Raw genomic sequence first — 27,746 nt, forward strand, 5'->3', positions numbered from 1 at the left:
TTTTGCTTTTTTATAAAACTTTCAAGTGTTGATAAAAAAGAATGCATGAAGTTAGAATAAAATGTTCTTTTTGTTGTTGTTGTTGTTTAAAAGAAGAAGCTCTGTTCTTTCTTTTGATATATTGCATGTTCAGATATTCATACAACAAAATATTCTGAAATTTTTGTGAAAATGATAAAAAATGCAGGCAACTTTTTTTTTTTTAAAAAAACCTGGCGGGGAAAGAGTTAAAATCTTATTATTTGTCTTCAAAGCCCTTGATAACCTGGTCCCTCAGTATGTAGTTGATTTGTTACTTCTAAAAGTTTTATATACCTTATATTTATTGTACAGCACTTTGGTCAACTTCAGTTGTTTTTAAACATGCTTAATAAATAATCATTGATTGATTGAACAATACCTGATTATAATCTGTCATGATATGATTTTAATTTGACTATGTAGAAGTGTTTTTTGTTACATATAGACCTCTTTGGAGCAGACGTCACAATTACGTCACTTGCAGCTGCGCACGCATAGTGGTTGCAGAAAAATAGTGGTAGCAATTGGAGGAAAATGTGCAAAATCCACAGAATAAGAGAAAAACGTTTTGTTGTGCCTCTGGATGTTGGAATCGGAATGCAAAAAAATATAGTCTTCATTTTTAAAGAAAACCATCATTGAAAACGTCCTTTGAAGCTAAACGGAGACGTTTCACAGACTGGACTGATGACACCTGCAAGGATTAGTCTACTATTAAAGCAGGAATTTGATGTTAACAGTAAGTCTACATAATATTCACATATGCAGTTCAGAGGGCATACATACATAGCAGTTACAGCATGAAATAATATTTAAACCTATAACATTTTACATAGATAACTTTTAAACATAGTCTATAAAACTTTTATTTCACAATTCTGACTTTTTTTCTTGCATTTGTGTGTTTATGACTCCCAGTTCGGCCATTATAACTCTCAATTGTGAGTTTATTTCACAATTCTGAGGGGAAAAAAGTCTGAATTGCGGGATAAATTGCAATTCAGAAAAGACAGGATAACGAGTATATCTCACAATTCTGTTTTGCTTTGTAAGAAATGTGAGATATAAACTCAGGTTTGCGAGAAATAAAAGTCAGAATTGTGAGATATAAATTAACTTTTTTTTATTCTTTTATTTCGTGGCTTCCATAGACTGCTACTGCTCAACTGTCATTTTCTGCAACCAGGTAGGCTCCGCCCATAAAAAAACGTCATTGCTGTTTGCAAACACCAAATTGGTCTATACTGGACATGCAGTAAGTCATGGAGAAATGATACCTGGGAATGAGCATCTTCTCCTGTATGTAGGCCAGGAATTGTGGGTGATCTTTTCTGGCGTGATACAGACATTCTCCGTGCAAACACAGGATCTTCAGACAGTTCAGCATGTTGAAGAGGATGTCCGGCTCTTCGAACTTACTCATCTCCTACCAGAAGAGTTAAAGCAGACTCATTAGTCACATGACGCCGCAGGATCCCGACTGACCCGAGCGAGATGTTTACCTGCAGGACGGTGTACAGAAGCTTGAGAGAAACAGGAAGCTGCAGGTAAGAGAACTTCCTGTCCGCACAGTTCTTCAACGCTAGAGAACAGAACAGATTCATGGTCAGAAACACAAATAGATCTGTGAAGGTATGAATGTTTGATGAAAGGAAGGATGTGACACATACGGGGGATCTCAGGAGAGGGATTGTGGCTGCCGGGGTTTTCTGAGGGAGCGTCTCCTTCATCTGCTCCGTTCTCGGATTTGAGACTGAATTCAGCTCGAGGGAAAACCAAACTATCCTCCAGGCATTCAGAGGGTTCCTGTCAAACACACACCACATGCTGAAACATCTGTGTGGATCGAGGATGGTTATCTTACTTTCAGGAAAATGATACTATGAAATGTAAAAATGCAGAAAGTTTTGTGAGGTCTAGCAGGATCAGTCTCAGATGTCCAGTCTGTTCCTGACCGCCTGATGCATATTTCACACAAAACTAGAAAAAAACTCGTAAGACACAATCTGATTGGCTGGTTTTACACAAGAGCACACAGGTGTTTTTAGTCAGTCGCTCTGGAAACACAGGGTGCGTTCCATTCGACCATAAGTGCCCTGTGTAGGGGACTTCACAGGATACATGAACAATATCATTAATTAAATGAGTTTCTCCACACTAGTGTGATATATTTATCAGATAACCCTAGTCCTGAGTACAGTATGAACTAAAAGAAATGTAAAAAGCAGTGCTCCTTCTCAGATATTTAGATAACGTTCTGTCAAGGTTCTATCAACGTTATGAACAAACGTTCTTCCAGTAACATTAACAGAACATTCACTTAAAGTTATTAATAATCTTGTCAAAATGTTAGCACAAAGACATTATTTGTACATCGTTCATAGAACAATTTATTTTTTAAACATTTTAGTTGGACGTTCATCTAACGATTTTTAAAGGGGACATATCTTGAAAATCAGATTTTTTCCATGTTTAAGTGATATAATCGGGTCCCTGGTGCATCTACCAACCCAAAAAATGTGGGAAAAAAAAACAAATCCAGTAACTTTGTTTTGTTAAGCCTTTCTCAGCAAGCATGTGAAAAACAAGCCATTCAGATTTCACTCCCCTTGTGATATGGGATATTATTATAATATTACCACGCTCTGAATCTGTATGTTTTCACCCACGGCGCCGCCATTTAGTTTTTGCAAGTGACAATGGTATACCAGTAACACTGGTCCTGGAGTGCAGCTGTCCTGCTGACAATCCCGATCAAACACACTTGAATGTCTTCAGGATTACTAAAGCTACGTGAAGGAAGGTGAGTTGTGTCAAACTCTGCAGGTTAGCATCACTCCAGAATGACTGTCCCTGAGCTCCTGATATGTCTCAGCTATGTAAACATTATCACTGATCTGTTAATGGATATAATAGTAAACATAGGAGTCTCCATAAACTCATGGCATCTGAGCCACTAAAGACGCAGTGGTGTGATTTTATTTATGAAGGGAAAGTGTCCAGATAAATTCATATGCCAGGATGTGCAAGTCATTTTACACCAGACTGCTTTGCACACGAGGGTCAGTAAAACAGGATTTACACAGAAGTTTCTCAAAGATGGATCGATACCAACTGGTCATGATTCAGTTTCATATATATTTCGTACATATATTTCATGTGTATGTCTTTCTGAATGTGTTTCATTAGCACGCTGCAAATGTACTGTTAAATGTGGCTAAAGTTACATTGTTTATTACTGTATTCACGGAGACAAGAAACATGTCGTTATTTTCATTTTTAACCCGAAAACACTTGCAGTCCGTATAATTCATAAACGCATCTTCATTCTTATTGAGCCTCTCCAACACTGTTTAGCTTTAGCCATGTTAGCCGTGCATCACACTATCAAACTCATTCAGAATCTAATGTTAGCAAACATCCACAAAATACACAAACAGCAATGATCCATGATCCAGAGTTATATTTGCTTTGGGAGCTTCACCTGTACTGTTTATGCCTCAGTGTATTGGAATTGCGAGTTTGGAGGTGAGGAGCACATTTAATTTTGCATTTAAAGGTACACACACCAAATCAGCTCATTTTTTCTCCCACCCAAAAATAGGCAGTTAAAACATGGTCAAATAAAAAATCCATGGAGTATTTTGAGCTGAAACTTCACAGACACATTCTGGGAACTCCTGAAACTTATATTACATCTTGTAAAAAGGGGCATAATAAATCACCTTTAAATGTTACTACTTGTAATAGAACGTTCAGAGAACTTTCAAAAGTAACATTCCCATAATATTTAAAGAATGATAAAATGGAACGTCCTTTTAACATTTGTATAACCAAGAATTAAAAAATAAATAAATAAAAACTGGATGTTTTGAAAGTTCAGAAATAATGTTTGCATAACTTAATGAAACATTCTTACAGTATATGTTTGTTAGCTGGGAAGAAGCAGACGTTATGATGTCCAGTCAGAGGTCAAGAAGTGGAGGGGGTAATGTCTAAAGCCAATAACAGAAGCTCAAGCATGTGCGTGTCTCACCACCAGTCGAATCTCCTCACGCGGTGTAAGTCTCCCCAGCAGATCGCAGGCCAGCTGGTAGCAGAGGATGCTGGACTGGCACAGGCTGCACTCCAGAGCCTTCTCGTCCTTCTGACAGGTGTGCGAGCCGCCCCACGGAGCCTGAAGCACGCTGTTGATGATGCCCACCACGTCCCGACCCAGACTGCTCTCCAGTCCCGGCGTCAGCTCGTCATCCTGCAGCTCCATCTACACACACATCAACACACATCAGAGATCTTCCTCTGCCTCAGTGTCTGTCATGTCTGAGCATGTGTGAATGACTTCACCTGTTTGAGGACCAGGTCAAACATGAGGATGAAGCAGCCCAGGTTCATGTCGTCATCATCACAGTCCAGGTCCAGCGCGCAGTTCCCGGCGGCGTGACCCAGGTTCTTGAAGGGGCTGCAGCGCAGCGGGCTGCGGAAGGGGCTCCGGAACGGACTGGGAAACGGACTCAAGTTATTGTGCTGCCCTCGTCTGCCGGGGTCTGAAACCACACTGACCTACGGAGAAGCACAATCACGCCTCATTACAGCTGTACAGATGGGTGGACTTCTTAAGAAGAAACACAATATCAGACAAACCAATAAAACACACATCTAAGAACGGCTGCTTTTCTATTCATTTAGCTAAATGTACTGCATCAGCTTTCTGCTGTAACAACCGTCTTCACTTGGTGATGAATTTCTTCATTACATGCTCATGTTGTTCCAAACCTGTATGACATTTGTTCAACGTCATAATGCAAATGAAGATATTTTTAATTATATCTGAATGATTTCTGTCCCTGCATTGAAAGTCTGTTCACCCCCAACATTAATGAAGAGATCAGATAAAATAAATCCAAATGAATCAAGCGGTTCAATCCGTGTCTTATGTGTTTGGAAGGACATGATGACAGATGTTTGAACTGTCCCTTTAAGGAGTGGCATCTCTCACCCTCCGGGGTCCTGACAGGTCTGCAGCACGAGCCCTTCTCTGATTGGCCAGTTCCTTCAGTGAGTTCACACCGTCAGAGAACATGCTGATGAGCAGCTGCAGAGGAACCACGATATCCAGCTCCGACAGAACCTGGAGAACACATGAGCAGAACCCGCTTACACACGCCAAATACAGACCAGTGAGAAACACTAACAGGCATCTGATGTCACATTCAAACTCAATTCAATTCAAATCAAGACCATCATCATAGAATAACACAGACACAAAAGATGTTAAATCTGTCATACAGTAGGTGTGTGGAGTCCAAATGACAGTAAAACCTCAAATCAGCAACAGTCAACTGATTCATACACAATAAACTAAAAAAGATGTGTGATTGTGTATGTGTGTGTGTGTGTGTGTGTGTGTGTGTGTGTGTGCAGGGCTCCAGACGCGACTAAATGGACACATTTTGGACCTTTTCTGCCAATGTGACAAAATTTTGTAAGAGGCCGCACTGGTACTACCACCACATTTCACAACTGATAAGAGCTACCATTTCTGTTTCATATGAGAAACATCAAACGGCAAACGGCAGTGCTACTCGTTTGAGCTGTGCAGCGCTGGTCTCGATCACATAACACTGCTTAATACACAGCGCTGGGAGATCCAGTGAGATAGCGTTTGTGTTTGCCGCAAAATGAATAATCTCACTGTGAGATCTATTGGGAAGCATTCAAATTCAGCGCAGAATTCTCTGCTTTAGACCACAGATATCAGATCAAATAGCGCTGACGTGGAAATCAAGAGAAACACTGTGCCAAGAATGAACTAAGGCTCTCCAGTCCACAAATATAGATTTAATGTAGTAATGCTTACTGAAACTACTGTAGCAGAAATACTCTAATGCTTTTACATTATTAATTTCAGGATTCATGCTAACTTTTGAGAGTGAATACAAGCACTTATCAAGGACTTTTCAAAGTGCTTCACAATTTTTCCAGCACTTAAAAGCTAATATATGTGATGACACCTTGTTTTGTATATTTTTTAAATGTTTAATAAAGCAAAAAAAAACCTCTAAATATTATACAATTTTAAAGACACTTTATTACCACTAGATGGTGGCAGAGGAGCATTTATTGACTCCGTAATATATGGAAAAGTAGGAAAAGTCTCATGAAAAACAAAAACTTTGCATCTCTGCATCTCAATTCAAGCTCAGTGCTTTACTGTCAAATTTCCAATGAATAAACATGTAATAGTATTAGTAACTGCATTTATTAATGCAAAACAATAGTAATATGATTAAAATACCTTTATGAACTAAAAATAAAAACAGCACCACCTTCTGTAGAACTTATAAGTGCCACTGCTCTCAAATGGAGCCCTGCATGTGAGTGTGTGTGTGTGTGTGTGTGTGTGTGTGTGTGTGTGTGTGTGTGTGCTCACATGAAGCCACAGCAGTGCTTGCTCTTGCACGGACGCTGGATATCCAGTGAATCTACAGCTGATGAATCCAAACATCTCCTCCATGGAAAAGGGCAGCGGACACAACTCAATATCAAACATCTTACTGCAAAGAGAAACAAAACCAAGTGATCAGATGATAAAACTGATCTCAGAAAAGATCAGTGAAACTTTGTGAGACACACATAAAATGACCAGAAACAACTGTGAACAAACACACTGATATGAAGCTCAGGTGGAGGGTGATAATGGAAACACGAGTGTGTTTGGTGTGGAACAGTAAATGTTGTTGGACAGCTGCGTCTGTACCTGAGGACCTCCCGAAACTCTTTGAGCTGATGGTCAGGAACTTCAGTGCGAATGGCCTCCAACCACTCGGGCATGAAGCACTCCCACAGCGGCTGACTGATCACGTTATAGGGAATCAGACACAGGATCCGATTCAGTCCTTCCTTCAGCTGCGTTACCGTACTGCACGACTTATCCCAGTATCCTCCCACCTGCACACACACACACACACACACACACACACACAGCTGCTGAAATCACAGAGCGCATCAATCGTTGCAGTATGTTAGTAACATCGACACTCAGTTCACTCACCCTGGCAAACTCCACCGGTTTGGGCAAAAGGCACATGACCATGACATCAAAGCGCACGTCGCACACCGTCTTCAGCCATTTGGTGACGAACTGAGGTTTGAGCTTCTCCACCAGGCTGCCCACCTCATCGTCCATCATGTAGGCGGTGGAGTGGAACCACTGGAAGACCATGCTGACCAGCCGCGCCAGGCTCTCGGTGGGCGTGTTCTCGCTGGGCGTGCACAGACTCACCTGCGCCAATGCAGTTAGCCTTTGTTACCAGATATACATTTTTCAACTATCATAGTTAAATCATATTTGCTCTGTTTTTATCTTAATCTGAGCTGTGAATGTGAGTTTAATGAGACAAAAGAACAGCATAACAAAAACATCCAGCATGAGCAGTGAACACAAACACATGAACAAACCGCCCTCATGAGCCGAAGCTTTGAATGATTCAGGCTGAATCGCTCAAAAACACTCCTGAATTCTGGAGCTACTGGCTTGAATCTTTCACAGAATTAACTCTAAACTATGATTTTCACTCAGTGAGAAGCAGGTGTAATAGATGAGCTGGTGTGAATGAGAGGAGGTCAAAATAATAGTCATTTATAAAACTACTCTTTAAATTCTGTCAAAATATTTATTGGAATCAGCAGTTGGAATAATTTCAGAAAATTCTGATATTAGAATAGAACTACACTGTCTAATGTATTATAAAGGTATTCATAATGAACATTGTAATTAATTATATATTTTCATAAATAAATGTAGCCAAAGTTAAAATGCATTATAATCTTTGCAGATCCCTTGTTACATCTGAAATTGGTTGTTTATCATGTATTTTAATGCATTATATTTTCTAATGATATTTTGGTAACACTTCACAATAAGGATCATTAGTTAAACATTAGTTACTGCATTAATTAACATGAACTAACCATGAGCAATACATTTGTTACTGTATTTACTAATCTTCGTTAATGTTAATGAAAATACAGTTGTTCATTGTTTGTTCATGTTAGTTCACAGTGCATTAACTGATATAAACAAGATTGCAATAATGTATTAGTAAATGTTGAAATTAACATTAACGAAGATTAATAAATGCTATAGACGTGCAGTTCATTATTAGATCATGTTAACTAATGTATTTAACTAATGTTATATAATGAACCTTATTGTAAAATGTTACCGATATTATAATGTATCATACAATGCATTATAAATCATACAATGCATTATAAGGTACATTACAAAGCATAATTAATGCATTAAAAATACTTTTATAATGCATTATATTTTAAGGTTTTAAGTAAAGTGTTACCACAAGTTTTTTTGCCAAAACAAAAAGTTTGAGCCTTGATGATTCAGAATCATAAATGATTATGTATGTTAAATATAAATGGTCTGAGCAAAAGCAGCAGATGGACTGATGAAAATGCAAATTCACCTTTTGTGCTTATGGAACGGCAAAAATAAAAAATTATAAAATTTGTGTCGACTGATACTCTGGAAATGCTTGATGTTGATGTTGTGAAGTCTTCAGAAACATGCGTGACATTGTACTTATGTAACATGTCATCTGACCGTCACACATGTGCCTCTCACCAGGAACCAGATGCCGAACTGACTGAGCAATCTCTGGTCATGTTGGTCGTCCTCTTTGTTGTCAAACTCCAGGTTGTCCAGGGAATGATGGGATGAAGACAGACCCATCTGGCGCCGGCGGTTCAGCTCAAACTCCCGCAGCTCCGCATGGATTTCGGCCTCTTTCAGCAGACTGTTAACATTCATCAAATCACTGTGATTTATGCTTATTTATATCGACAAGACATGCACTGAAAATGTGTCTTAAACTTATGTGTCTTATTCACATTAAAGCAAACTGACATATATTTATCAAGAGCATTTTTACTGCAGCTTTTAGACCTGGCGATACAGATTTGTTGCTGCATATCAGAAAGAAAATGCTCGGCTGAAAGTGCTCTTTGTAACAGGAGCATGTAAAGACTGCAGTAGGTGGCGCCGCACCTGATCACGGCCTCCACGGTGCACACCAGCTCCTCCGCGCCGCACTCGCGCGTGTTGATGGGCGGAGGCGACGTCTGGTACAGATGCGTCTCTGCAGACGCCCCCACCTCACTGCTGTGGTGATTGACGTGGCAACGCTTGCAGTAGCGCACTGGCCGGTTGCCATGGCGACCACAGCAGCCTGCTGAGAAGCAGGTGACGACAGCGCGCCGGACGTGAGAGCTGCAGTTCTGTGACAGAGAAAGAGAGAGAGAGAGTTTGTTCCTCAGCATTCACCTCAGCACTTCAGTGACAATGAAAGGGAGGCATTTCAATCTAATCAGCCAGGGAGACGTACGCACTGCAGAGGAAAAAAGAAACTGGCGACAGCACTTCGTTTGTACATATATTGCTTGGAAATGTGGGAAATGAGTTGAGATGAGATGCACTAGCGCCCTGATCAGCTGATAGTGATGACCCATGACGACACGGACACACGTGACCAAACACACACACATGACGACACAACCATATTCCTCTTACCTTCTTCTGACATATAGCAGAAATCTCAGCTGTTAGGGTGAAATCATGAGGGCATCGTTAAAATACAAGACAATGTGTTTGCTTTGTCATCAACTCTCCTGTTACAGCATTTATTAATCTCAGGTACAGATATTTCCTGCATATGCAAACATTTCAAGCATACATTTATCATTACAAAGGAACATGAATTATAAATTAACAACCTAAATTAATAAATTATGTATTTTTGATAGTTCATGAAACTAATGTGATCAAACTGGACCTTATTATTTCAAAGGGTTACTCAAGATTGACACATGCAGAATCATGTATTTTTATGTAGGTTTGGGCTTCGGGTTAATAAAATACTAGGATCTATGTTATATCCTCCCTTTAGACACAACTGATCATTCTGTCATCATTTACCTGTGTGACTTTCTTTCTTCAAAGAAAAAAGAAGATATTTTGAAGAATGTCTCGGTGCCCAAACAATGAAAGTTAAAATGTTTGGTTACCAATATTCTTCATAATATCTTCTTTTATGTTCCACAGAGGAAAGAAAGTCATAAAGGTTGGATATGAGTGGAGTTTATTATGACTCTTATCTACGTGAGTGTGTGCAGATATAGTTCTGTCACTGACCTTGCGGCAGAAGCACATCAACGAGCCACTCGGCATGATCGCTGTGGAAGATCACAAGAAATTCAGGAACTTTCATACAGACATTCTCACATTTCCTTCTCTATCTAAAGGTCTTATGCTAATAATCTAATATTAGCTAAAAAACTGAGTTTTCTTTCTCAATCTGCTAAATAATGCAAATTGTAACAGACATGTTGTTATGTTCTCTTGTACTGAGTGTAATACTACTACAAACCACTAGGGGCGCTAGGATGCTCTGTGACTGGTATATACTCAGGTGGGTAATAAAGAAAATCAGATTTGTTGAGCAGAGGATGCATGGCTTAGGTTTTAAGCTAAATTAATTTAAGGAGTATTTTCTTTTAATACATTTATTCCATGTATTTTCTAGTTTGGTTTTGTATTGGTTTGTAATCATTGCACATGCGTATGTCCTGTCTTTCTGTAACTGTGCTATTAAATAAATAAATAAATAACTTTTTTAAAGTAAGTTTTATTTATCTGGAATACAAACTAATGAAAACAGAAACAGCATTAAACCTTGGCCCCTTTCGTCTGAGGGAATATGTATTACAAAATTGTGTTTTTCATGCAGAAACATTCCTAGCATTATAAGAGCACCTTATAAAAAAGATGCCATAACCCCTTTAAGATGAGACAGATTCTTGATATTCACGAGCTGTAGTGTTGAAATGATGGCGCTCACCCAGCGATCCTCTGGCTGCACTCCTCACAGATGTATAATGGCGGCGGTTTGTCACCCAATGCGACGGAGAGCGTCGGATCAATACACATCTGAAAGTCACAATCACACCATCAGCAGACAATACAGCAAAACACTCTCCATTCACAATATGCAATTGTGGCCAAAGGTTTTGGCAGCGACATGCATTTTGTGTTTCGTAAAGTTTGCTGCTTCATTTGTGTTGTTGATTCACATTGTTTCTATTATTGTGCAGAGTGGTCAGATGCATTTTAAATTATTGCAAAAAGCTTAATTGGCCAAAACAATTAAATTTGACACAAAATCTCACAATTTTTTGGCCCTGGCACAAAATGACCAGCTAGCATCATATCATCAACACATTTAAAAGTGTGAATGAGTGCTATCATTCAGTAATCAGTCATTCTAATAGGATTATAAGAGCAGACTGATCACTATAAAAGGAGGGAAGAAGTGCTTCCAATCATTGTGTTCTAGTGTTAGTAATGGTTCCCTCCAAAGAAAGACGTGCTTTGCATCAAAATGGCAAGGAAATTGTTGCAAATAATATTGCACCGGAAAGAACCATTTATTGGATCATCAAGAACTTCAGGAAGAGAGGATGAACTGCAGTGAAGAAGCTTTAGGGGGTCCCAGAGTGTCCAGCAAGCACCAGGACTGTCAGGCATAAACACCAGGACTGTCAGCGATAGAATCATGTCACCAGTGTTGGTGAAAGTTACTTTTAAAAGTAACGCATTACCATATTGTGTTACTCCCTAAAAAAGTAACTAATTGCGTAACTTAGTTACTTTTTATGGAAAGTAAAGTTACTTTTGCATTATGTTTTCTCACATGGGTTTGTCTTGCTTGTTTGTTTTTAAATAACAAAAAAAGTTATTTTTTTGGCAAATGTAAAGGCCCTTTCATGTCATAAATGAAATGAATAAGCCTCAGGCTGAAGGAAATGCATATTTACACCTGTACAGTAGAGGGCGCTGCTCAAACAAACCTTTCAGTTGTGCTGCCATTCTGGATCGCAGGAGAATGGGGGAAAAAAAATGAAACACAAGTGTGATGTTTATCTAAAGCAGTGGTCTCAAAGTCAATTCCTGGCGAGACACAGCTCTGCACAGGTTTGCTCCAACCCTAATCAAACACACCTGATCCAGCTAATCAAGGTCTTCAGCATTACTTAGGGTGACCATATGCCCCATTCTCCCAGGACGCGTCCTGTCCAGGATTTCTAAGTTGCATAAAATGTCCCAGTTTTGGTTTTGTTTTCATATTTGCGGAAGGTAACGACTGAAAAATAATTTGACCAATAGCATGCATTTTACATAATCAACCAATCATGACTTACAAGAAGGCTGGATCTACAGAGAACGGTCAAAGCATTGCAAATACGACAACATTTTAATGCATTGCATGAAGAATGTCAATAAGAACAGTGGCTTGCACAGACCTCTGTGTAGAAATCGCGTTCCGGGGGCACTTTCACAATTAAAGAGGCAAGGGCTCAAGCCATTTTAGGCAATTTAGAAATCCTGGACAGGACACGTCCTGGGAGAATGGCGCATATGGTCACCCTAGCATTACTAGAAACTTCCAAGCAGGTGTGAATTGGAGCTAAACTGTGCAGAGCTGTGGCCCTACAGGAATTGAGTTTGCGACCCCTGATCTAAAGTCATTTTTGCTTGTTGGTGTGGTTGAGTTGGACCATCGAAAGTCAGAAGCAAAGACATTGATTAATAAATTTGAGTATATTTGTGTAATTTAACATTTGATTGCAGGTTTGAGCAATACTCTGAGTTTGCATTTCACCGTTTTTATTCATTTTGAGAAACACTAAATCTGCTTTTGTGCAATTGACATGAGTAAATGTTCACACAGAACACCTCTGCACTTACTCACATTCTCTCAACATGAGGCCGGAGAGCTGTCAGTCAATACATGGAGAAACAAAGTAACTTGTGTTACTTATTTGAAAAAGTAACTCTGATCTTAAAGTAATGCATTACTTTAGTAGTTACTTGAAAAAAACAATCTGATTACGTCGTGTCACCACCAGTGCAGAGCTGCTCAACAGTGTGAAGCATCTGCAGCACAGTGAGGCCAAGACTTCTAGACAGCAGCCTGGTGTCAGGAAGGACTGCAAGGAAGCCACTTCTCGACAACAAACGCATCAAGGACAGACTGAAATTCTGGACAGCAAAGTTATTTTCTCTGATGAAGCACCCTTCCGACTCTTTGAGACACCTGGAAAATCAATAGACTATATGCACGGTTACTGGTTCCTGGTTGTGGTTAAGCCAGCTCAGGCATTTCCGGTGAACTGTTAGCTGTCCATTCTGTACTCGCTGTACATCGACACAAAACCATCAATGATTGACTTTTTAATGTTGTATTCATATTTGAATGCAGTTATCACATTTACGTGATTTACCAATAAACCAGTTTTATTGATTGCAATAAAGACGACACAGTTGGGACCGTTTAAAAACATTATGACCAAAAACATTATTCGTTCCTCCTTTTGAAATGGTCCTCATTTATAAAACCGAAAGTTTCAAAATGTAGGAAATTCAACATTTGATAGAAAACAATTATTATATAAAAATAAAATAAAAAATAAAAAAGATAATAATTACCACTCTAACCAGCAGGTGGCGTCAGAGTAGCATTTATTTGTGCATATTTCAGCCATTTCCTCTAATAGTTTCGGTTTTGACTAAATATTAAACATTATAAAATAACTAGGCTTAAAAATACATTCTGTCAATGTGAAGTATGAAGTACTTACAAAATCACATGAAAAACAATAACTTTTCTTGTGAATGAATGACACAGAAAGCGAGCGCCGCTCTCTCTTTATAACCACAGCAGCCGTCAGTCAGTGCAGCGCAAGATCAATGATTTCAGCACACTTGTGAAAACACACATTTTATTCAATTAATCTAAGGTGCACAATAAATATTAAATTTTTGACTTTTTTTTCACACAAAACTGAATTTAGCTGAGGAGGAACACTGAGGTACGCCTTTATTTATTTATTTTTTATGCTGTCTTATGTTTGAATAACTAAATTAATGCTGTGACTATATTCTGATTATAAACTAAGTATTACACTACTGATGCTCAACACACCAGCAAATGACTCTCACCCAAAGTTTTCAAACTGGCTTGCGGAAGTTCTAAAGAACGCTCCATGCATATAGTCCATTGTCCAGAGAAGAACAGGTGAACGCTAGCGAGTCCTGTGTTGTGCCTACGTGAAGCATCCTGAGACTACCCATGTGTGGGGCTGGTTTTCATCCGAGGGATTCGGCGCTCTCAAATTTTGCCCAAAAACACTGGCAAGAGTAGAGAATGGCATCAAAACATCCTGCAAGAGCAAGTTCTCCCAACTATCCATGAGCGATTTGGTGATGATCTGTGCAGCTTCCAACATGATGAAGCACCATATCACAATAATGAAGTGGCTCAGAGATCATTACATTGAAATGTTGGATCCGTGGCCAGGATCTTCCCAGATCTTAATCCTAGAGAACATGTTGTCAAGTGGACAAGCAGAAGTTCACAATCTGAGATCAGTTCAAGCACTAATAAGGCAAGAATGGATCGCCATCCGTCAGGATTTGGCCATGAAGCTGATAGCGTGACAGCGTGACAGAAGCTATGAAGAAGAGTCAACACTATAAATATTGACTCTCTGCATATATTGAATGCTTTTGCCAATAAAAGCCTTTAAAAATTAAGAAATGCTTATCATTGTTTTCCAGTATATCATAGAAACGTGATAAAATAACCTACAAATACTGACGCAGCAAACTTTGCGAAACACAAAATTTATGTCACTGCCAATACTTTTGGCCATGACTGTATGTGTGTCTCTTATCATTAATAATAGACAATTTGTTCAAGTAACAGTACAACAATATTTAGGGTATTTTGCATCTGTTTTATTTTGAGCATCTTCTGTCTTTTTTGGGGCAATTTTATTGTGTTAATTTGAGACATTGCTGGATGAAGTGACTATAAGTATTACTGTATTATTGTAACTCAGAGCAAACCATCACTGTGGGTTTGTAATAATCATAATAATAATTCTTTTACCTCTCTAACAGCTTCAGACCATTGATTTGTAACATCATCTAAAGTAAACAGTGTATTGTGCAGCAGTGAAGTGTGTATGAAGGATCATGTTTACAGGAGTGTGGAGCGGGAACAGGGTCATCAGCTCTGGTAATTGAGTTACAGCTCGTCTCTTCCTGCTCTGCTTCTGTGTGTGACTGTACAGAGCAGATGTTTGCAGGGAATAATCTATCACTCAGTACCCGGTGTATTTTTGTACTGTTTGCTTTTATTTTGAGAGTGTTGTTTCTAGTTCATGTTGTGTCTTAAAGCCTTCATGTTTTCCCAGGCTGCATCTTAATCACACCAATCAGAGTCTCATTCACACAAACCTTTTTGGCTAGATTAAAGCGACAAAAACAACACCTACAACAATCTGAGAGGTGAAGAGTTACAGTACCTTCACAGCCGGCTTATTAATAGAGTTCTGGCACTCGATGTGCTGGCAGTGAATGGGGTTCCAGGCTGTGATGAAAAGCACAAAAAACACACAAATAATGTGTTCATTTCAGGAGAAGTTCTGGTGCAGTGATGTCCAGTTTGTGAATGAGACATTATACGGAATGGTTCTTTCCTGTGAATCTTTGAACACAGTTCACCAAATCAGACTGAATCAATTGCATCTCTATTCAAAACTGTTAGTCAGTGAACGGTCTCTCGAACACATCTGAGAATTTGACTCGATACAGTAAAAACAGTGAAATATTATTACAATTTCAAATAACTGTTTTCTATTTGAATACATAGTAAAATGTAATTTATTCCTGCGATCAAAGTTGAATTTTCAGCATCATTACTCCAGTCTTCAGTGTCACATGATCCTTCAGAAATCATTCTAATATGATTATTTGCTGCTCAAGAAACATTTCTGATTATTATCAATGTTGAAAATAGTTGTGCTGCTTCAGCATTTTTTTTTTTTGTGAAACTGATGAATAGAAAGTTCAAAATAACAGCATTTTTTCAGCAATTTATTTAATGCATTTATTTCTGCATTTATTTAATGTGTCTTTGCTGAATTTAAGTATTTCTTTCTTTCTTTCTTTCTTTCTTTCTTTCTTTCTTTCTTTCTTTCTTTCTTTCTTTCTTTCTTTCTTTCTTTCTTTCTTTCTTTCTTTCTTTCTTTCTCTCTTTCTTAACCCAAACTTTTGAATGGCAGTGTATTACAGTTTCCACAAAAAAAAAAAAAAAAAATGCAAAACTGAAGAAAAAAAATATTTCTCAATGTTTTCAACATTGATAATAATCCTAAATGTTTCTTGAACAGCAAATCATCATATTAAATTGATTTCTGAAGGATCATGTGACACTGAAGACTGGAGTAATGATGCTGAAAATTCAGCTTTGATCACAGGAATAAATTACATTTTACTATATATTCACATAGAAAACAGCTGTTTTAAGTGGTAATAATATTTCACAATATTACTGATTTACTGTATTTTTGATCAAGTAAATGCAGCCTTGGTGAGCATTCAAAAACATTAAAAAACATTAAAGTTGCCCTAGAATCAAAAATTGAATTTATCTTGGCATAGTTGAATAACAAGAGTTCAGTACATGGAAATGACATACAGTGAGTCTCAAACTCCATTGTTTCCTCCTTCTTATATAAATCTAATTTGTTTAAACGACCTCCGAAAAACAGGCGAATCTCAACATAACACCGACTGTTACGTAACAGTCGGGGTGTATGCCCCAATATTTGCATAATGCCAGCCCATGTTTAAGGGATTACACAAGCCAGTAACGTCTGGATCTGTGCACAGCTGAATCATCAGACTAGGTAAGCAAGCAAGAACAACAGCGAAAAATGGCAGATGGAGCAATAATAACTGACATGATCCATGATATCATGATATTTTTAGTGATATTTGTAAATTGTCTTTCTAAATGTTTCGTTAGCATGTTGCTAATGTACTGTTAAATGTGGTTAAAGTTACCATCGTTTATTACTGTATTCACGGAGACAAGAGCCGTCGCTATTTTCATTTTTAAACACTTGCAGTCTGTATAATTCATAAACACAACTTCATTCTTCTTTATAAATCTCTCCAACAGTGTAGCATTAGCCGTTAGCCACAGAGCAAATAGCCTCAAATTCACTCAGAATAAAACGTTAACATCCAAATAAATACTTTACTCACATAATTCGAAGCATGCATACAGCATGCATGACGAACATCTTGTAAAGATCCATTTGAGGGTTATATTAGCTGTGTGAACTTTGTAAATGCACTGTAATATAGTCGAGAGCTCGTGTGGCAGGGAGCGTGAGCATTTAAAGGGGCGGCGCTGCCAAAATCAGTGTATAGTTAATGATGCCCCAAAATAGGCAGTTAAAAAAATTAATTTAAAAAAATCTATGGGGTATTTTGAGCTGAAACTTCACAGAAACATTCAGGAGACACCTTAGACTTATATTACATCTTGTGAAAAAGCATTCTTGGGCACCTTTAATGTTTCCAAACTTTTGACCAGTACTGTATGTTCCTAATCTATTTGCCAAATGGTGAAACTTAATCAAAACCTAATCAATGTTAGTCAGTCACATTCCGTGAATGAAACACTGATGACAGTAAAATGATGACACCACAAATTCAGATAACTGAACAACAGGAAAAAAAAACACCTGAATAATTTACAATACAGGTACATTCCTGCATATGGCTTTGCCTGAATTTGCTTGAGCATATAAACATTAACACTGAGACAGCATTGTTCTGAACTGCTTCACTGAAAGGAACTGAACTGGTCTGTGGGAGTGAAGGAGCGTCTCACCTGTGTACTGCAGGCCTCTGTACTCACTGATGGCACCTGGAGGCTTGAGGTTGGGCCAGTAATGGAAGAGCATCTGAACCGCCGGAGGTTTGACTTGGGATGGGCCGTACGATATGACGTACAGAAGATCCTTTAAAAACACAGCGATCAATGAGTCAGTGGGAAGTGCTTTTGGAGAGTTCTCAAAAAAGACATGAAGAACCAATCCATACCTTCCATACTTCCTGCTTGTATTTCATGAGACACTCCAAAAGCTGACAGTGGTACACTGAAGACAAGCAGAGGAACATTCACAACATTTAGAGCCCAGAAATCGCTCTGTCCTGAGATGCTACACTGTGATAGTCTGTACCTGGATTTGAAGTGTACTGCATGGCGATCATCAGCATGGAGGAGGCGGACAGATTGACATACGCTGGAACGCCACCCTCTCTTCGAGTCGAACCCACTGCGACACAAAATTGATTTCCTCACTTCAAAGTGCATGATTCAATTGCTTGCTGCTTCTCAAAAACAATACATTCAGCACTGTGTGATCGCTCAAATACTGACTGTGAAGAAACATCTCTCGCATCTGTACAGTCATATATACTCACATATGGCCATGGGCAGGAAGGATGTGCTCAGGTACTCTATGATGTCTTTGTGCAGGAAAGGAGGGAAGGTGGCTAAAGTGGAGATCATGGTGTAGGGTAAAGTGCTGAGAATATCATCACTAAGGAAAGGCAGAAGGCAAGTTGTGGTGTAAAATATGGCCTGCCCCAGATCTGAAAGACAAGCAGATGAACGAATGAGCACCATGTCCCCCGCGAGCGCAAACAGAGATTCATGCACGATGACTTTTAACACTTTGTTTCCTTCAAAATGCATCTAAATTCTGCATGAAGGTGCAAACACACCTTTAGTTATTCACACTGTACGAGTTGTTATCTAGTCAAATGTGACTGACAGATGACTGAGATAGAAGAACGCCAAGTTCAGACTCGAGCACAGTGTTGACTGTAAAATGAAAGCAATCAATGGCAGATTTTGAATTTAGATATGATGCCAATAACTAGAGATCAAGCTGGCTGGTTTTTACTGACATTGTCAATAGATGCAGTGTTGAGGAGTAACTAGTTACATGTATCAGAGTTAAATAATTTAATTACAAAATAAATGTAACTTTAATCAGCTACATGTACTTTAATCAGAAAAAAATGTGCAATAAAATTACAGTTACTGAAAATGTTAACGATTACAAAGGGGTTACAACTGTAAAAAGCTAGGATATGTTGAATAATATTAATTTGTTTAATGGATTTCTTTCCCAAATTGCATTGACTGATCTAAAATATGAGACACCAATTTTTCACGGGACACAGAATAAGACACATGCTTATTCGATAGCTGATTAATTTCCTATTTGATTTTATGTATATGCTTTATTTTTTTTTTTTTTCAAGGCATTGTTAGATGCCAGTGTTTCCTGTCATAGCTATGCAATAGCTGGTTTTCAAAAACAATATCATAGCTAATATTTCTTATCATGATTTTAAATCTGTATTTAACCTCAGAACAATCTCAAAGTAAAAAGCGATGCTAAAGTCTGATTTTGAGGTGGCTGTGCTCTAAAATGTAATTATTATACTCTTAAATCAAGTGATGAAGGATTTTGAAAGTAATCAGTGTTAAGCATTACTGTAAGGATAGAAATGTTTGAAAACGATTAACAGTTGAAAACATTCGTTAGAGATTCAAAAAAGTAATCAAAAAGTAATCAAATGTAATCAGTTACACTACTTATGATAAAGTAATTGGGTCCCACTTTATATTAGGTGGCCTTAACATCAAAAAATAAGTACAATGTTCTTATTGTGTATTTCAAAACACTTTTGCTGCTATTGAGGTGGGATACGGGTAAGGTTAGGGAAAGCTTTGGCAGTATGAGTAGGTTTAAGGGTAGGGGTAAGGGTGTAATTACAGATGTAATTACATGCAGGTGTTTTTAAAATATAAGTACAATGTAAAAACGTGTGTACACAATAAGTGCATTTTACCAAATGATTAATTTAAATGTAAGTACATAGTAGTTAAGGCCACTTAATATAAAGTGACACCAGTAACTGAAATAGCTACACTACTTATTACATTTTAAATGGGGGAACTTATAATCTGTAACCTATTACATTTCAAAAGTAACCTTCCCAACACTGAGTAGATGGAACCACCAATTTCTGCTGTTAATCTACAAAATGGTCAAATATTAGCTGATTAATCAGCCGGAGTGATTTTTCAGTTTTTTTTAATTATTTTTTTTTTTAATTAATTTTCTGAGAAACATGCAGAGGAATTTAATCCAAAAATGATAATTCTGTCATCATTTATGGTGAGTAAATAATGTCAGAATTATGATTTTGGGGCGAAAACAGCCTTTAACTCTTTTCCCACTATCATATTTTTTTTACGTTTTCAAAAAGTGCCAACAATTTTGATCATTTTCAAAAAACTTTCATGGACCCCAGAACATTTTGTTGTATGCATCACAAACAACAAAAAGCTGAGAAAATTAAGACTTCGTCCGGATCATATTCAGAACAATGATCAAAACACAGATGGAGTAGATCGAGTCCATCATCACCCCAAAGCTTCATAGTCATTTCCTCTTCCTGGATCGATATTTCAATCGCTAATGTTAGGCAGTTTTGATTTAAATGCTCTTTGCATTATTTTTACTGCTTCTATCACTTGTTTCTGCTTCTTTCTCGCCTGTGTTTTGATCTGGAGATTCTGTACTCTTTCAGAAGATGCGTAATAGCGCCCCCTAACGTATAACTGTGAAAACATGGATAGCCTGAAAATTCCTTAAATGAAGCATTTTAATGTCTGTTGATTGTGTTATTTTACATGTGCATCAGCAATGCTTCTATCACTTGTTTTTGCTTCTTCTTCGCCTGTGTTTTGATCCGGAGATTCAGTTAAAAACCATCAATGTTGGGGAAAGAGTTAACAGCAGGCAGAACGCTGAGCAGAACGCTGAACGAATTTGTTTGGCTCAAAAGCATCGTCCATTTAGTTGTAATCCTTATCACGGGGAACCTATGTTAAAATGGAAATCATTTTCCTACTTCTTTGATACGTTCAGAGACTGAGGACGCATCTGAGGAAAGGAAGCAGAGCTCGGACTCACCGTGCTGACCGTGCTGCAGCAGGGGCACCAGGTCAAGCAAGGTGACGAGGGTGGCATAGAGCCCCTGATAGTCCAGTGAGGGGTAATCTGAGAGCTGAACCTCCCGACTCTGCTGGGGGGCGCCAGCCCGGTCGGCCGGGGCGTCCCGCAGAACGCTGTAAAGGAGGGATCGAGTAACTGTAGGGTTGATGGAACTGACTTGTGGTCTTAGAGATGGGGTGAGTGGGAATGGCACAGGAAAAAGACACATGGTCATGGGCACGGCCAAATTGGAAGCTTCCTGGCTCTCCTTTCTGCCTGTACGGGACAGGATGCTGCTCCGAGGGAGGGGTGGGGGAGGGAGGGGAACAGGGGAAAAAAAGAGACAACAAAGACACAAAGAAACAGCACATTACATTGAAATGGCTCTACAGAGACAGCGTAAGTAGAAAAGAACCAAAGCCAGATATTCCCCACATAGGATGCAGTGTCTCCACAGACTTTTGGTAGTGCTTCGGATGTGCCAGAATCTCCTTTGCACTTGAAATTCGGTTTTGGTTCAGATCGAAACTCAAGCAGCCACGAAACGGGTGCTTGCCAAACATGCAACGACCACTGCATCTCATGCGTATCTGGTGACAAGGAGCAAAAATATAAAAAATGGCATGTTTTCAGTGGCAGCCCCGTACTTCGCCTTTGACGCGCACGCAACGCGCCCTCCGAGCGGCCAATCCCCGGAGGACGAGCGGCGCGGGTCGGTCAGGAGGCCAAAGAGCCGTAGGGGAAATACTGAGCAATGGAGGGGCTGTCAGAGATGAGAGCAATCTCGAAATAATTAGTTTTGAGGACGATACAGAGATGACACTTCAGAAACATGCTTCAGCCAGTAATAAACATGTATGTGAGGTTAGACTAAAAGCTCCCTGGTCACAACACATGTTTATTGCACCGTCAAAAAGAATGTCTGTATGTAAATACATTATGATACTGCCTCAGTATCATTTCAGGGAAGAGAAATAATGGTTCGACAGGCATATGGATATCAATTCTAACAGAAATGTAACTAGTCTACAGCTGGGGAAAACTGTAATGGAAAAGGAATACACTGGTTTCGAAAGCAATGTCTCATGTTTGTGGAGGGATGTGGGGGGTGTTTGTGTCTGCTGTCCCCTGTCAACTTCTACCTCAGCAAAAATTTGGTCTGTGATGGTCTTGGAGGGAGAGGAGAGCGTAGTTGGATGTGCGTTACATAAAACAGGATGGTGTAGTAGTTCTCACACTGTGTCTTATCAAAGCTAAAGGCCCTGTCTGACTGGGAATGAGAGGTGGTTCAACTGCAGAATGCTACATGAACAGAGTTTGTGACATTTCAAACCCACTGAAAACTACTGAAATAAATCCCTGCATTCTCACAGACAGTATTTCATATACAATCATTATCAACTCTTAACGACAAAAAGATCCTTTAACACACAAACACTGATAAAAACACAAAACACAAACACTGGACACACAACTTCATATTGTTCTCAGATGCTAAACTTGTTTTCTCTGCATTATCGAGCACATCTTTAAGTTTTAGCAATGCTCCTTCGTTAACTCTTTCCCCGCCATTGGCGGAATTTTCCATCCATTTTTTCACTGTTATACGGTAGGGGGCGCTATTATGCATTATTCTAAAAGAATACAGAACTTCTGGATCAAAACACAGGTTAAGAAGAAGCAGAAACAAGCTATAAAAGCATTGTTTATGCACGCTGCAGTCTGACAAAAACGTGATTTTCTGTTTTTTGTTCAAAATGTTGCTTTTTAAATGCAACTTACCCACTTTCAAGTGCTGATTTAAAAAAAACACTGCATGAAGCTAAAATAAAATGTTTTTTGTTGTTGTTGTTGTTGTTAAAAATCAGAGGGTTTGTTCTTTCTTTTGATATATTGCATGTTCAGATATGCATACAACAAACCATTCCATTAAAGTTTTGGGAAAATCATCAAAAATGCCACCACTGGCTGGCCACTTTTTTAAAAAAATGCTAGCAGGGAAAGAGTTAATCCATTGATATGTTAACAATAAACATGAAAAAGTGCTCCTACACACAAGCCTAAATAACATGAACTCATGAGACGAACTGTATTTCAATTCTAGCCAATAGTCCATAGTTGAAATCTTTGACATTTAAAAGACACAAATTAAGGACAAACAAAACAACACTCGAGTCAAGACTTTCTTGTTTGAATTGGCAAATCGGTTGTTGTCTTTTTGAACAGTTTATCTACAATGTGTCCTTTGCATTACATTTGACATGATGTTCCTGCATACTGAATTATAATACAGAACTCTAATGTCTTTGTGCTGGTTCAAATACTGACACTAGTTCTGCCTATCATTATAATGTTAAAGGGTTAGTTTACCCAAAAATGAAATTTCTGTCATTAAGTTCTCACCGTCATGTCATTACAAACCCGTAAGATCTTCATTCACCTTCCATACACAAATTAAGGTATTTTTGATGAAATCCAAGAGTTTTTATTTAATCCCCCATAGAAAGCAATGTAATTATTACCATCATTCAAGGTCCAGAAAAGTAGTAAAAACATTGTAAAATAGTCCATGTGACTACAGTTGTTCAAACTTAATGTTATGAAGTGACGAGAATACTTTTTGTGAGCAAAAAAAAAAAAAAAAGAATTTATTCAACAAATTCTTCTCTCCCCTGTCATTCTCCTATGCTGTTTACATTCAGTTGAAAAAAGATGTTATTTTTGTTTTGTTTTTGCACACAAAAAGTATTCTTATCGCTTCATAACATTAACATTGAACCACTGTAATCACGTTGACTATTTTAACAATGTCTTTACTGCTTTTCTGGACCTTGAATGTGGTAATTTATATGGGGGGTAAAAAAAACAACACTTGGATTTCATAAAAAATATCTTCATTTGTGTTCTGAAGATGAACAAAGGTCTTAAGGATGTGAAACAACATGATGGTGAGTAATTAATAACAGAAATGTCATTTTCGGGTGAACTAACCCTTTAAACGAATGCAGTGTTTGTGTTTGCCCTATCACCAGTGTAGTGCACTTACCTGAGCAGCGTTTGGGAAAAGTATTTCAGAGTGTTTGCAATGTCTGTTCCCGATGGCACTGGGTAAATATTGTGAAGCACACGGTTGTGATACTCTTGCAAGTATCGAATCTTAGAGCCAACTAAACAAATAAAGAGCAAAGTGACACATAATTAACATTCAGAAGTATTCAACAATCCACTGGTTTTGATTGAACAGTAAATCAGTAAATGTTCATCCTTCTGAAACAGCAGCACATTCACGTCTGTATTTTCACAGCTGAAACATTTTCTAACTTGCTGCCATTTGAAGCTTGTTTTTCCCCATCAGACAGTTTGGGGTGTCAGGTGACAAATGACCACAGTGAACAGAGATCAACACACTTATTCTCATGCTGGGGAAAGATGTTTTTTCATCATGTTGTTTTCTGTCTTACCAGGAAAAAATAAAATATCATCCGACAGTTTAGAAGAAGAGAGAAGTGATCCAACTCAGCAGCTGACTTTGTCACTTTGCAATCAAGGAGAATGATGAGTAATTTTTGCATTGATGGCTGTAAATAGTCTCACATGGACGACCAAACAAATCTCAATTTAAGTGTCAGAAAATCTGCACAATGTTGTTTCTCTATATTTAAATTTGGTACATATTCTTTATTCACATTTTGAGAATTGAACATGAAATTTCACTCACTGTCCATAAATCTGGATGATAACCTTTATTTAAATGAGCTTATATGAGAACAAACAGTCATTCCTGTAAAGACAGATCTTAATGATACACATACAGTACAATGACATTCTAGAGAATTCTGTGCTTTCATATTTATGGCAACAGTTGAATTAATAAATGAACCAATTAACTGAAAATAATTGCTCAAAAGAACTGTTTCCATTAAAATTGGTGCAAATGTCTTCATACCTCTTTTCCACAATGAGAGTGAACAGGGATTTGGCCTAAAACTATTCTAGAAGGGTCATAACTCTAGGTCATATTGACTCAATCTACATCACAAGTTTTCTGAAGTCATGTGGAACAGACCCACACTTATGTTAGCTAAGTTAACTTTAGTTAAAAATGATCCTGGCATTAATGGCATTGTGCTTTCTGTAGGTAATTATGAAAGAAAATAATATATATGGACTACTGCAAAGGGATGCAAACAGCTTTTTATGTATTTTTTTCCTTATTACATTTTTTCATTAGTGTTTTGGTGAGTTAAAAAAGTAGTACATATCTCATAAATATATAATAAGCTTTTACTTTATGCAATTAGATTTTTACATGTGCATTTTAAGAAAATTATTAAAGATCATTTATTGCAGTTAGGGTAAGTTAGATTATCAAAATTATAAAATTAGCTATGCTTTATTATTAAATTATTTATGAGTTACTATAATGAATTATAACAGAATAGAGCATTTTCACAGACTGTGATGACGTATTTCAATGTAAATCAATATTGTAAATCATTTTTTATATTTTAATTTTTTAAAAATGTATGTAAATTTATAACACATTATACTTAGCATTATATTACTGTTGTATCATATTACCAAAAAAACTAACAAACAAGTTAAAGGGTTTGTTCACCCAGAAATGAAAATAATGTCATTTATTACTCACCCTCATGTCGTTCCACACCTGTAAGATCTTTGTTCACCTTCGGATCTTAAATGAAGATATTTTTGATGAAATCTGATGGCTCAGTGAGGCCTGCATAGCCAGCAATGACATTTCCTCTCTCAAGATCCATTAATGTACTAAAAACATATTTAAATCAGTTCATGTGAGTACAGTGGTTCAATATTTATATTATAAAGCCACGAGAATATTTTTGGAGCACCAAAAAAAACCAAAATAATGACTTATATAGTGATGGCCGATTTCAAAACACTGCTTCATGAAGCATCGGAGCAAATGAATCAGTTTGTGGAATCATGATTCGGATCGTGTGTCAAACTGCCAACGGCTGAAATCACGTGACTTTGGCGCTCCGAACAGCAGATTCGACACACTGATTCATTTATGCTCCGAAGCTTCATGAAGCAGTGTTTTGAAATCGGACATCACTAAATAAGTTGTTATTTTGTTTTTGTGGCGCACCAAAAATATTCTCGTGGCTTTATAATATTAATATTGAACCACTGTACTCACATGAACTGATTTAAATATGTTTTTAGTACATTAATGGATCTTGAGAGAAGAAATGTTATTGCTCCCTATGGAGGCCTCACGGAGCCATCGGATTTCAACAAAAATATCTTAATTTGAGATCCGAAGATAAACGAAGGTCTTACGGGTGTGGAACAACATGAGGGTGAGTAATTAATGACATTATTTTCATTTTTGGGTGAAATAACCCTTTAATGCTGCTTTGAGTTTCTAATAGAGCTATGGACGTGACGGAAAAATTGACATCTTTCTCTCTTCTGACTGCTGTTATCATTCGCTCAATACTTTTTTGAATTTCATAAATACACTGCTGTTGAGTTGTTCTTTTGCTATTTGTGCAAATGAAAACAAAACATTGAAGTCTTTCATTCACCGCTATAAAAGTTTACCCAACTATGACGACTTCCGCTTGGCCTATTATTTTATGTAAAAAAGTTACCTAATATTCTCGCAATTTTGTTACATTTTGAGAATACAATTACCTTATTACAGTCAAGTTTTATATTTATTTAGTTTTTACATGAGTTGCTGCAGGATGGTTTTATCTCATGACAGATCGTACAGCAGTGAAGCACAGACATAAAGTCCTGTATTTACTCTTCATGTCTGCTAAGATTATAGACTAAATAATACAAGATAAAAGTCTTATCTTTGACACTTAATTAGATCAATGTCATTTGAGCACATATTATCCAACATAAAGTTTAAATCCAGGATCATGAGCACATCAAATCACAGAAAGATTTCAGGTTCATTGTGTTTGAATGTCCAGCAGTGTTTTATGATAGACAGACTATTGGTCAACAAATTACAGACGGAGGAAAGCAAATGGCGCCCCCTACAAACTGCTCATCATCATCTTTACCATCATCATCATCATCATCATCATCACCACAGACATCAACTGTTTTATCTTCAATATGATAATCTTCTATCATCTTTCCGACACGCGTTATCGTGAAGCTCTGGTGTTTTACACCTCCGTATGTTACTGCATGTAAAGCCATATGTGGGTCAGTTTCCCCTCGCGCACATTCAGACTGTTGCCTTGACAACGCCGCTCCCATTGCGCGTACGGACACCCTTAATAAACATTACATTATATGCTATTATAGCTATATATGACATGACAGCTGGCTCCATGATACTTACATTGCTCTGCCTTCGTAGACATGTTAGAAAGTGTCCAGGATTCATAGAGCAGATATGAGAATGTCTCGCGCAGCGGTGTGACCCTCAGATGCGAATGAAAATGAAGCCGTTCAGGTGAAACCAATGAAGCTCAGGAGCGACGAGCCCAAACATCTGCCTATAAAACACCCTCTCAGTGAGAGAAGAGCTCAAACACCTGCACATGAAACAGCTGCTCGGTGTGTGCACTGACGCGATGATAACACGAGCTCTGGTTTAAAATCTGAAGGGTTTTTCTGCTCAACTCTCCTTCACTCTGAATGGACTCTTCCGCGTCCACGGATCTTCCTCTCGCAGATGAATCAATATTGACTTTAAC

General features: G+C 38.0%; 1 protein-coding gene across 1 annotated transcript in view; it reads right to left on the reverse strand.

Moving 5' to 3' along the window:
* The window catches only part of LOC137007130 (protein unc-79 homolog), a 52,813-nt gene extending 25,403 nt beyond the window's left edge, over positions 1-27,410 (reverse strand). The window contains exons 1-22 of the mRNA XM_067368443.1: positions 27,389-27,410; positions 24,083-24,203; positions 21,016-21,329; positions 18,443-18,613; positions 18,199-18,294; positions 18,059-18,114; positions 17,847-17,976; positions 15,466-15,530; positions 10,935-11,023; positions 10,229-10,269; positions 9,608-9,636; positions 9,086-9,315; positions 8,663-8,834; positions 7,073-7,303; positions 6,779-6,969; positions 6,452-6,575; positions 5,018-5,149; positions 4,366-4,581; positions 4,058-4,285; positions 1,692-1,827; positions 1,524-1,603; positions 1,299-1,447 (exon numbers count right to left, since the gene is read on the reverse strand). Of these exons, the coding sequence (XP_067224544.1) occupies positions 1,299-1,447; positions 1,524-1,603; positions 1,692-1,827; positions 4,058-4,285; positions 4,366-4,581; positions 5,018-5,149; positions 6,452-6,575; positions 6,779-6,969; positions 7,073-7,303; positions 8,663-8,834; positions 9,086-9,315; positions 9,608-9,636; positions 10,229-10,269; positions 10,935-11,023; positions 15,466-15,530; positions 17,847-17,976; positions 18,059-18,114; positions 18,199-18,294; positions 18,443-18,613; positions 21,016-21,329; positions 24,083-24,203; positions 27,389-27,410 (3,023 nt within the window). The remainder of the gene's footprint in view (positions 1-1,298; positions 1,448-1,523; positions 1,604-1,691; positions 1,828-4,057; positions 4,286-4,365; positions 4,582-5,017; positions 5,150-6,451; positions 6,576-6,778; positions 6,970-7,072; positions 7,304-8,662; positions 8,835-9,085; positions 9,316-9,607; positions 9,637-10,228; positions 10,270-10,934; positions 11,024-15,465; positions 15,531-17,846; positions 17,977-18,058; positions 18,115-18,198; positions 18,295-18,442; positions 18,614-21,015; positions 21,330-24,082; positions 24,204-27,388) is intronic.
* Positions 27,411-27,746: the final 336 nt, after the last annotated feature.

Source organism: Chanodichthys erythropterus, chromosome 18, assembly GCF_024489055.1.
Source record: "Chanodichthys erythropterus isolate Z2021 chromosome 18, ASM2448905v1, whole genome shotgun sequence".
NCBI classification, from domain to species: domain Eukaryota; kingdom Metazoa; phylum Chordata; class Actinopteri; order Cypriniformes; family Xenocyprididae; genus Chanodichthys; species Chanodichthys erythropterus.